Source organism: Podarcis liolepis, assembly GCF_965112155.1.
Source record: "Podarcis liolepis genome assembly, chromosome: 5".
Classification (NCBI taxonomy): domain Eukaryota; kingdom Metazoa; phylum Chordata; class Lepidosauria; order Squamata; family Lacertidae; genus Podarcis; species Podarcis liolepis.
Window position 1 is genome coordinate 57,487,504 of NC_139556.1, and position 12,857 is coordinate 57,500,360.

The window sequence follows — 12,857 nt, forward strand, 5'->3', positions numbered from 1 at the left end:
AACATTTACATTACAATCCAGGTCAGTAAATAAATACAATAAGCCAACTGAACTATATCATATTAAATATATTACATTTACTAGATTAAATCATTTTAAAACATCTCACAAAAACTCATCTTTTTTGCTGTTCATATTACTCTCATGCTGAAAGTCATTCTCCCTCATATCACCTCCATTTGCTTAAATCAATCAATACACATTGATCTACATTTGAGAGTTTTATCTATCGTTTCTCCTGTGGGCTCTGAGCAGCATACAAACGAGGCTCAAGTACCCCAAAAAAGTGTGAGACATTTGCAAGGCCATATGAAACTTAAAGCTGATTGGTTCTCTTTTGCCCATGATAGCCATATTCTATATTTTCAAAAGCACTGAATTTCAATGGGAGTTTGAGGTGTTTTTTCATTGTGTTTGCCTCTCTAAGGGTGTGAATTTTTTACTTAGATTCTGAAAGGTCCTGGGTTCAAATCCAGATGGGTGTACATTTGAAGGAAGGGCTGTAGAGCACATTTTTTGTATGCAATCCCAGGTTGAATCCTTGACATATCCAGGAAGAGAGGGAAAAGAATCCTGTCTAAAACCAGAAAAAGTTGTGGCTAGTCAATCAGCTTAGACAATACTGAACTAAATGGACCAATAGTTTCATGGAGTATCACTCAGCTTCCAGGGCCAGCCGTACAATTAGGTAGAGTGAGGCGGTTGCCTCAGGTTACAGATGCTGAATGGTGGACAGCGGACACTTGCAGGTAAGCCATGCAGCCTGAGCTAGCCTGCATAACTCTCTGAACCCACAATAAATTACAATTCACAGGATTATTTGGTGGAGGCATGTCTATTAAAACAGTGAAATACTGCTTTAAATGTATAGTCTAACATTCAAATGCCAGTATGTTTGGCTTTTGGCTTTTATATGTATGAAATTAGGGAGGGAGTGTGGTGAGGTGCAAACCATCCTGCTCTTCAACTCAGGCAGAAAAATATATGGAGCTGAATTTGTCCGCTTCCTGTGTTGAACCATTACGATTTTTGCTGCCATGATGCTGAACTGTGAGCTCACTGACTTCATTCCTGTATTTGATTCTGGGTGCTGTTCACATCGAGAAGGACAGAAGACCAAGTAATAAGGTTTTGCCTGCTATTACCACAATTTTCCTACAAGCCATATTCCAGAAGGCTTGTACTTTGGCTTATTATAGTCAACATATGTGGATCAACATCTTTTTTTAATCCCCCCAGACTCCTCCTTTCATACTTGTTCAGTGCAAGCGAATAAAAGATAGCCGCTGCACTTTATTTCAGCACATGACAAGGTAAAATACCTGTAGTTTCAACCTGAACAATCTAGTGATGTGTACAGAAAAGAAGCGAGACGCGGCACTGCTGAAGTTTCCGCAGACTATTACCGTTTTGAAAACAGGAAACACTTTCCAAGTGCTAGACTGCATTTAAATGTGACAAAGGTTTACATAATTGCTGGTTGTCACACAGGCATGAAGTGCATAAAAATGCCTTATCTAACCATCTACGCCGCATAATGCACATTTTATAATGGAATTTGCAGTGGATAGATTCTTCATCAGGTCCTTAACCTTCAGCAGAGACTAAGAAATGCAAAGCTGGTGTCGAGTTTCATAATCCTTTGGCTTGGAATACGAAACTCATGCTGCTATTTTAATTCGAGTCTGACAGCTCAACTCCTATCCACTGTCCGTGGCATCTCAACCTTCTGTCTCCCAACGATCCTGCCCACACACCAGCCCTCTCGTTTATTTTATTTCATTTATTAGATTTATATACAACCCTTCATCATAAGATCTCAAGGGGGTTCACAGAATCATCATTATCATCATCATCATCACCTAGCTAAGATCTCAAGGAGGTTCTCAAGAATCATAATCTAGCTATGTGTCAGGAAATGCTGAATCTGGGTATAGCTGCCCCATGGAACTGCAGGTGGCAGTTTCTCTGAACTGACTCTGCCCACCCAGGCTGGCAATTAGAACCTTCTGAGCAGGAAGCAATATAAGGTGCTTCCTCTTCCATGGACTGAACACAAATTCCTCATGAGGACTGGCCAGTATCCTTAGTTAGTCCTGCCTCCTGGTTTGCTCTTTGGCCCTCACCACTGTCTTGGCTCATCTCAGAGGCTGCTGCTCACAGCACAGTCCTGACACTGCGGCTCCAACTTTGACCCTAGCTGTGGGAGGAAAGAATCTTTTTTTCTGCCTGGCACTGGAACTGCAACTCCAGTGGTAGGCTCACGGGTGAGTGGGAAGGTTGGGGCAATTACTGGATCTGTCCGTGCCTCATCAGTGGTGATATGACAGGATCTGATTTAAGTTGCATTGCTGTGGAATGAGGTGAGCATTCACCCAAACGTTGTGAGAAATTGCTCAGCCTATTCTGAGCCCATCTAAGGAGAGCTCCATATTTATAGATATAAAATATTTATTGAAAAGAAGTAGATGGAAATTATGTAAGCTGTTAAGGTAGCTATTAGTTTGTTGGATTCTATCAGGGGCTGGATTTGCTACTGTCAGTGATCTAGAGTTAAGTAGTAGTGCATATAATGTTAAGATGGGGTTTAAATCTCACTTTGAAAAGATCTGTGAAAAGATTTGGTAATTATGGGAGTCCTGCTTCTAACTTTCATGTCTATGTAACTTGCCTTGCCCTCCCTCTCTCTGCTCCCCACCATATAACCCATTTTCTTGTCATTCTTTTAAACACATGCAGACATTATACAGTCTCGGAAGTCATGATGACTCCATACGTGGAATTAGACTTTCAAATTTCAGCACTGTGATTACTGGGAAGACCTTGCTGGGATGGAGATTGACTACCAGGTGTGCTGAGATGGCACACTGCCATACTACTTCAAACATCTAATTCAGCAACTCAAAGGAGGAGATATATAGATTAATGAAGAATCTTGATGATGAATATACTTAGTGGAAGATGAGGCCTTTGATTGCCAAGCTCTTGCATTTTACAACTTGTTTGATTAGCAACATTGTGGCAGGTGTTTTAGTAATAAGCCATTTATTAGAAAGTGATAGCTAGTTGGTAGAGCATGAGACTCTTAATCTCAGGGCAGTGGCTTTGAGCCCCATGTTGGGCAAAAGAATATTGCATTGCAGGGGGCTGGACTAGATGACCCTCATGGTTCCTCCCAACTCTACAATTCTATCAGTTCTATGAATTTCTGAACCAAAGCTGAATTCCACTGCCACCATCAAACCTCTGAAACAGCCTCCTCACTAAAGCCATGGCATGTCCCAAGGTAATGAGTTCTGCTGAGAATGTGAACATAGCTGCCCCACATGCCAGCACCCTTTATCTCCCCTACCAGATAACCCTTTGAGCTTAAAAAGCAGATCATGTGATTGAGCACATACTCAGCAGTATAGAGGAGTGGAGTAGTGGCTCGAGACCCGTGGAATGGGGAGAAGAGACCACAAGGAGAAGGTCTTGAGGTCTTTACGCCAGCATCCAGTCACCGAAAAATGTTCTCCCCCCCCCCAACTTTAACATTATGCCTCTGAATACCAGTCACTCGGACTTGCAGAAAGCTGCTTTGCTCATGTCCAGCTTGCAGGGTTCCCAAAGGCATGTGGCTGGCCACAGTGAGACAGGATGTTGGATGACATGGCCCATTGGCTTGGTTCAGCAGGCTCATCTTATGTTCTTAAAGAAAATGAACGTACATATATTTGCTCCTTTCACACACAAAAATCAGTGCAGAATTTGGAACATTCAATCTCACAAATTAGGAGTGGGGAGTTATAGAATTTGGGTATTCTAACCCAAACCAACCCTAGCCTGGATTACCACTGAGTTTCCTGACAGACACATCATATACCCAGCAGCTGATCATTTGTTTCTTTATTACTGTGGTCTTTGTCCAAACACAGGCATATATATATATACGAAAGCATATATATATATATATATATATATATATATATATATATATATATATATCTAGCTTAAAAGTAACATCAAACCATTCAGCAACATCAAACAGATATATTGGGTCTTTCAATTCATACTGCGAAATTCCTGGATACACCGAACATCTGAGCTTGCAGAAGGACTGACATTTGGCTAAGTCCTTTCATACAATGACTGCCTGGCACAGTAAAGAACTCTACATTTACAGTGGCTTTGCATCTGCAAATGTCACTGTGGCATCATCAAAGAAATAGCAATGTGAACCTGGTGCCTTCTGTTAACAAGGTAAAGGCTATATTCAAGTTATTATCTGTGGTTACTGGTGCAGTATATAATAGAACACTTTAAAGTGCATTAAATTACTTAGGTCAGGCCGTAAAAGACCTGGGGACTGTGGTATATTGCAGCACAGGAGACATTGTTCAATGGGCCACTAATGAATTTACTCTCCAAGGGAAAGCCGGGGCGCTTCACAAATATAACTGCTGAGCCAAAGAACTTCCCCTGCTTCTTGTGCATGCCACAACAGACATTCCAAAATCTGAGGTAGAAGTTCACTGTGGAAAATGTTACAATGTGCTCACCCCTCTGTGTTCCACACAAAGCTCACAATTCCAAACATCTGTTGCATGGGCAAACAGGAGATCAGAAAAAGGCTGTATGGCAATACTAAGACATCATTGAGTCAGGATGAGCATATCCAACACCCCAAAAGAAACCTCCATATGAAAGCAGTTTTGTACTTGTTCCCTCAAAAGCCTACGGATCATTGCTACCATTTTTTGTGACTGAAAGACCATCCCCTACAGCAAATGTTCCACAGGTAGCACTTGAAAGGTAAAAATAATAATAGCTGGTCCCATCATCTGCCCCACTTCTCCCCCCCCCCCCCAGTCTTTATATTCCTTGGGGATATGCATGTACTCATGAAAAGGTAGGAAACCTGAGGCATATATGCTTCTATACTACCTCAGCTTTGGGAAAGAGTGTGTCTGACCACAATTCATTGCTTCTCTTAGCTCAATGGTCCAGCCCTGGCTAGAAGAACTTAGGATGTGTTGGACTCTTTAAAGCAAGGGGCATTGCAGAAGAGAGAAGATATACTGAATTTTCCCTAATTGAGGAACAAACCCAAGGCTTTTGAATTCAAGCATTCATTGACAAAGTTGGGGAACTTGCTAATTTCAATGTTTACAAATAATTCAGTATTCTAAAAAGATTGAAAATGGGTGTGACTATATCTTGAAAAATTATAAACTGGTCTCCATGTTGTTTTATTCACCCATCCATTGAACACCATCATCCATATACATGAAGCTTTGCAGAGTACTAAAGGGTATATCTCAGCTCCTGCTGCATTTGAAAGCACTTCACAGTATGTGCCCCTTCGTTAAATTGAATGGGAGAAGAGACACTGCAGCAGGGGTTAGATCAGAATCCAGCTTTTAGGGGGAAGAAAAAGCAACAAACAGAGGGAGCATGTTTTCTGCAAAAGCAACAACCGACAAGCGCCATCCCATCAATAACATCCATCGAGAAAAATTTCAGGCTGTTACATGACGAGCACTTCTTTTGAATCTATCGTTATTTCAAGACTATTGCTCTGCAGTTACCCTCTCATCCATATCCTGCAACAGTTATGCATAACCCCATCACCAAAAAGACAACTAATGTGTTTGTTCCTAACAGAGATCCTTTTAGATGATCTTTCATGAAAAATGTCTGCCGTCAACATTACAGTGTCTATGGGATAACATTATTTTCTTCAGACAGTATAGCCCTATTCATGCATTGCTCAGAATAGGCATGTAGAACAAGGAGCAGGGCTGCTTTTAGACCTTCCCCCAATGGTGAATTACCCTCTGCCCTCAGCCCTCAGAAACCACATGTTGCCTATGGCCATGTGAAGAGAAAGCCACACATAAGAGCCGTGCCAGATTAGTGATGTGGAGGAGGACCTGTTATGACAAGCTTCACCCAGTCTGTCCCCAGAGCCCCGCCCCTCAGAAAGGCCATCACTGGCCAATTCAATTTTTGGATTTCAGCAGGGAATCTTATCAACCAACTGAAACCAATGTCAGAGTCAGCCAACCACACAGAAAGGAACCCCCCCCCTCCACACACACCCCAGCTCTCCCAACAGCAATCGGCGCTGCCGCTGATAAGCTGTCTTTCAGCTCACCCAATCATGTGCAACATGTGGCTACTGGAAGCGGGGAAGAGATATGATAGTAAGGCAGAACTAAAACTACAGTGCCACCTTTTCTTTTTCTTCTTAAATGTGAGTAATGCTTAAACAGGGCTTCTAAGTTTCTGGAATCCTATTGACGTTTTCTCTAAAGATTGAGGCATAATAAGGGACTGCAGTTTTGTTACAATTTGCACCTGACAGGATTAACAGTGCTACAACAAACAGGGATGGCAGCTGTGTTAAATGAGAATTAAAACACAGAAGAGTTCTACATAGCTCAAAATAAGACAAATAGCAGAGATGTACCTGACCCCTTTGCAATTTTGCTTTCAGCATACCATGACTCCATGAGTCCCCTGGACTACAGCCACAAAGAGTTGTTTAAATTCCTATGTTTAGAAATCATTTTTGCAAGCTTGGAAATGGGGAAGCCGATAGTGTGAGGCAAAAAAAAGAGGGTTGCAGGTGAATCCCCTGCGCAGGGACCTGGGAGCACCATTTAAAGTTCAGTGAATGCATAAAGGAATAACATCGGGATGGTATTATTTGGATCAAATAAGAATGGAAGCAGGAGAAGGAACAACAATAGCATCTACCCAAGACCAGAACATGGAAAGTCACCCAAAAATGTTTAATTTGGAATGGAATAATTGGCTTTTTAAATTGTATTATGATTTGGTATTGTATCGATGTGGCTTATATTGGATTATTATTAATGAAAAGTTAATAAAAATTATTATAAAAAAATAAAGTTCAGTGAATGCATGTTCATGCACGCAGAATAAGCTGGTCCATTTGGATGTGAACGTGTTAACCAAGTATCAGGCTTTGCCCCATTGCTGGATGCAATCTTCTTTCTCCTTTGTAGCAACCTGTTGAGTACCTGATACAGATGATCCACAAAAAGAAAAGCTTTCTGTGCATGAATTGCCATCACTAGACAGTACGGATTCTCCAGACATTTATTCACCAGATAGTATGTATACAATGAATGAGGAACAGCAGCCTAAAGTTCAGGCACTGCTTCATTCTTCCCTCTCAACTTCCAATGTGGCAAAAGGAAGTGATCAGAAGCTTTCACTCCCTGTTTTAAGTTTGTTGTTTGATCTGGGGAAACTCTAAACCATGATTTGATTGCCATGATCAAACCATAGGTTAGGTTTAATCCTGGCTTGTTTCAACAAACTGTATTTTAAACGGTAGTTGGAACCTGTGGCCCTCCAGATATTCCTGGACTACAACAGCTAGCCATTGGTCATGCTAGCTGGGGCTGGTGAGGTGTTGCTGGACTCCAATTCACAATTTAAATGCTTCCTATCATACCAGGGAAGAGAGAGCACTTACGCCTAAGGCTTACAGCTTCTAGTACATGTAGCACTAAACACTGGTGTAGCATTGCATCTGAAACGTGGAAAAGATATATCATGAGCAATGTACCTTTTGGTCAAGGCTGTATGCTAGAATCCAGTCCTCTTGCTTAGGATGGAACAGCAGGCTCTGGATGTAGAAGCTGAGCCGATATTTTTGATAGGTGGCGCCTTCGTCGTTACTGATGAGTATGCTACTTTCAATCTCAGGATCACTCAAGAGCATTATCTATATAAAAAGAAAGAAAAGACAAGACAAGAAAAAGGTGGGAATAGGCTTAACTACATATCTGATACTAACTTGAGATTATTATCATATATATTGCCCCTATATAGTTACATTACATCTAAGAATTGTCCCTACAGTGGTACCTTGGTTTATGAACTTAATCCATTCCGGAAGTCCATTCTTAAACCGCAACCATTCTTAAACCGAGGTGCGCTTTCCCTATGAGGCCTCCCGCCACTGGTGCCCTCCCACTGTTCAGATTCTTTTCTTAGAAGGAGGTAAAGTTCTCAAACCAGGACACTACTTCCAGTTTTGCGGAGTTTGTAAACCAAATCGTTCGTAAACAGGGCTGTTTTTAAACCGAGGTACCACTGCATATTGGGACGCAGGTGGCGCTGTGGGTTAAACCAAAGAGCCTAGGACTTGCTGATCAGAAAGTTGGCGGTTCAAATCCCCGTGACAGAGTGAGCTCCCGTTGCTTGGTCCCTGCTCCTGCCAACCTAGCAGTTCGAAAGTATGCCAGTGCAAGTAAATAAATAGGTACCGCTCTGGCGAGAAGGTAAACGGCGTTTCTGTGCGCTGCTCTGGTTCACCAGAAGTGGCTTAGTCATGCTGGCCACATGACCCGGAAGCTGTACGCCAGCTCCCTTGGCCAATAAAGCGAGATGAGCGCCACAACCCCAGAGTCGGCCACAACTGGACCTAATGGTCAGGGGTCCCTTTACCTTTACCACTGTATATAGTTACACTGCCTAGTTGGAATGCACCATTGAACTCTTGCTTGAATGAATGGTGGAGAGGGGTGGGTGGATGTATAGACCCTATGGCTTTTGTGTGGGTAGAACTGTACAAAGGCAAGAGTCACATCCATTGCCCTGCCCACCTTTGTCTCTGGCTCTGCCCATCATCTGCATGTGGCCACCAGAAGGTTCTCTGTGAGGTAATGTGGCCCTCAGTCTGAAAGATGCACCCCACTCCTGGTTTAAACATTTTGCCCAGTGAATGATTTTCATATTCCACACTCAAATGTTGAACTCTGCATCTGAAGTGATAATAGTGTCAACATCAAATTTGACAACTGACTATATATAAGGCCTTATACTGTATACTAAAATGTTTTATTCCAAACTTAGTTCCTTTGGCAAGCCCTTTGTGGTAGCACAACTGACACTGACATCTCTTGGCTCGTACAAGGATATTCTTCACGACATGACCTCTCCTCATGCAAACCTGCATGGACCCTGAGATTGTCATCTGACAAACTACTCTGTGCACCAGCTCCAAAGGAGCTCCATAGAGTAGTAGCTTCCATCCATGGACTGCTCTTCCCTGAAAGGCCCATGTAGCACCAACTCTGTCATCATTTTGATGCCAGACAAATAAACTTTTCTTTTCCTGGGCATTTGGGCAGCAGCAATGATCGGATGCTTTTACTCTGTTTATGCTCTGGGAAGTAATAAATTTCAGAAACTAAACAAACTAGCTTGTTCTTAGATCAGCTAATTATTTATACTGGTGATAGCAAAAAAGGGAAAGCATTCTACCTAGGAATTCACCACTTTCATTAGGCAGACACAGTGACAAGGGTCAAGGTGACCCCTTCAGCTAACTCTAAACGGTTGCAATGGTCTGTACAATACTCCACAGTCACCGATTTTTATCGCATGTGCCAAAATTCTGCAACAAGAAAAGCTTTATTCTACGGCTGGTATAAATTTCACAGAAGGGAAAATTTACATAATGCCTTATTTTGCATGATCTATTCTGCAATATTTCCTATTTTGCATAATTTATTCCAGTTTTCATAGTCATGGTGAGGAGCAAGGAGCTATGTAGGTGACTAAGCTCCACCTCTTATCTTATTCAGCAACTCCTTGCTCACACAGTCTTTCAAGCGATAAGAACAACTATCCATTAAATTAGAATGATCAGCTTTCATGCATATATTTTCAGACACATTCCCCTTTTTTGTTTTTGATAGCTGAAATTTGCAGGAAGCTGAATTTTATTTCCCAGTGGCAGATTATGTACTTTTTGTGTTCAACTGGAATCGTAGCACACAAGCAGTTTTGTCTGTGGAGACCTGCTGTTGCTTCAGAGTGTAAGATCAGGCTAGCAGCATTTCAGCTTGGCACTAAAAATCAGCTTTGAGCATCTCAAAGCCTCACTTCAGCAAAAACTTAGCTCAATAGGAATTATCACCTCTATCATCTCTAGGGCCGCTGTGACAAAAGCTCAGTATACCATGGAAATAAGCCTTTATTTCTTTTTGCTTCCCAAAGGACTTCCATATTGCACAATAAAAGAGAAAAAGGTTGTCACCTCTAATCCCTATTTGGGGGGGGGGAACTAAATCACCTTTTCAGGATTCAAGAAAGCTTCTGTTTGGGACTAACTTTGTTTCCTGATCTATTTATTCATATCCAGAGGATAAGAGAGATATCTGTAGCTCACATTACTAACATTTGCTTACATCTGCAGACTAGATGAAAGAGAATGGAAGAGTGCCACAAAGCAAAACATTTCAGAAGGATGCTACTTTTAAAACAAAGATTCTCTGGGGAAACAGATTTGCCACTCACTAAAGGTTATCAAGTGAAGAATGTTATAGATTAAAGATTTCCTCTTGTTCTAAGCTTGGATAAAGAGGTTAAGGGTCTTAATTATAGAGTACAGCAGATGGGTATCCAAATTTCCCAATGATTCATTGTTGACTCACTTTTTGCTTCAATAGGCCTTCTTCCCAGGTAGGTGGGAATAGGATTGCAGCCTTACAGCACTGGTTGTGCTATTTGGGGACTTGCAGTCCCTATAGTTTAAATGTGTGTGGCATATCTCCCTTTGCAGCTGCTTTGTCAGGAAACTCTGCTTAAAGGAACTTGTGCCAGCTGTATCTCTAGGGGACTCCACACATTCAGATTAAAAGGTTGACTGGGAGAATGTGATGGCGCTCACTGTTTCTGCTCCCTACCTCCGTGTATTCAGCCAAAGACTTGCCAAAATACTTTAGGCAAACAAGTTGTATGGGGCTAGGCTCGCTCTATGCAGCTGAAGACTTTTCAGAAGACCAAGTCTTCCTAGCTTATGTACTTTAACTTCTGCAAACACTGGCTCTGCCCAGACAATCCACTGAACATGTGGAGGTTTGGAAAGGGCCAGAAGCATGATCATCTTCCTGAGCCTCCATATTCAGTGAAGATGTGGGAAACATGTGAACAAAGTTCTCATCTTTCCATAATATCCTGAGGGAAGATGTGCTTTCCCTGGATGTTTCCTGCAAACCAAGTTGTTTGCTGTAACTCTGAATGGGGGGCACGGAAGGGCTCTGTCTCCCCATATCCTTAATAATTGCAACTAGCAGCAACCACATAGGACTCGTGTCTGAAGACTAACCAAGAAAAAAGTTTTCTCTGGTAGCTCTGCAAAGTGAGCATATTCCTTGTGCAATCTCTACTTTCCCAAGTGATCAGACTTTCCAGATACAGAGCACAGCTGAGTTTGGCTTCCTTTGCATGGAGAGATCACTGCAATCTCTCTTCTTCTTTTTTGGCATTAATATATGGGTTTATTGGCAAATATAGCTCACAGTGTTTGCAGAAGTTAAACATTCCTACAATCAATAAATCCACTGCCACAAATCAGATTCTCAGAGATACCCTCTAGTCTACCACAGCCCAGCTTTCTGCATTCTTGTCTCCAGCTGTAATTCCTTTCTCGCATCCCCAAACTGGCTCCTTTTCTCTGTTTAAAAAATACCACTAATTACCCTTCATGTATAAATATCTAGCTTTCCCCCTTCCTTGTGTTGAAAAGGGAAATAAGGTTCTGATGAGCTTCACCTTCCACATCATCCTGTAACAACTAGTAACCCTCAAAAGAGTTACCAAGGAATTTGCATAATAAAAGGGTGTGATCTAGCCCATATTCTCACTTGCATAGCTTTCACTAATCTAGAACAAGTAAATGGGAGTAGGAAAGGGGAGGAATTTAGTTCAGTTCAGATTTAAAGGCAAAACTCCCCAATTCACACTTTCAGGAACAATGCACAAACTGAAATGCAGCCATCCATCAAAATTTGCACTTCTCTGAATTTTGCAATGCAGTTCTGCAGCCTGGCTATGTGTACAAAAATGCATATACCGAGGTAAAGCATGCATATATTCATGAAAATAACGTACAAAAATGCACTATATTCAGGAAAACTGCTTCGCAAAACTTTATATATTAGGCACAGTTGCATACAGATTTGTGCATATTAGAAGAAATTAGTATCTGATGAATTTTCATACGGACTTCTAAAAAAAAAGTGAACTGGTGCAGATATCTGGAGAAGTGAACTTAATACAGTGGTATCTGAAGGAGCATCTCCACCCCCATCACTCTACCCGGACACTGAGGTCCAGCACCGAGGGCCTTCTGGCGGTTCCCTCACTGCGAGAAGCCAAGTTACAGGGAACCAGGCAGAGGGCCTTCTCAGTAGTGGCGGCTTCCCTGTGGAACACCCTCCCACCAGATGTCAAAGAGAACAACAACTACCAGGCTTTTAGAAGACATCTGAAGGCAGCCCTGTTTCAGGAAGCTTTTAATGTTTGATGTATTATAGTATTTTAATATTCTTTTGGAAGCCGCCCAGAGTGGCTGGGGAAGCCCAGCCAGATGGGCGGGGTATATATAATAAATTATTATTATTATTATTATTATTATTATTATTATTATTATTACCTCTGGTTACAAACTTAATTCATTCCAGAGGTCCATTCTTAACCTGAAACCGTTCTTAACCTGAGGTACCACTTTAGCTAATGGGGCCTCCTGCTGCGGCCATGTCTCCGGTGCACGATTTCTGTTCTCATCCTGAGGTAAAGTTATTAACCCAAGGTACTACTTCTGGTTTAGCGGAGTCTGTAACCCAAAGTGTTTGTAACCCGAGGTGTTTGTAACCTGAGGTACCACTGTATTGGGGAAATGAGCAATGGAGAGAAATCAAAACTGAAAGATTTGCCCATCCCTATTGAGGAGTAGACAATATGGGACACTTCAGTTTGATCTGCATTGTTTGCTTTCTGAGCTATTCCCAATTAGCTGCTTTACACACACACACAAAACAGTGACC

General features: G+C 41.9%; 1 protein-coding gene across 1 annotated transcript in view; it reads right to left on the minus strand.

The window, feature by feature from the left end:
* The window catches only part of SORCS3 (sortilin related VPS10 domain containing receptor 3), a 428,038-nt gene that overhangs the window by 193,254 nt on the left and 221,927 nt on the right, over positions 1 to 12,857 (minus strand). Inside the window, exon 4 of the mRNA XM_083504742.1 lies at positions 7,586 to 7,744. Coding sequence (XP_083360868.1) covers positions 7,586 to 7,744 — 159 coding nt within the window. The remainder of the gene's footprint in view (positions 1 to 7,585; positions 7,745 to 12,857) is intronic.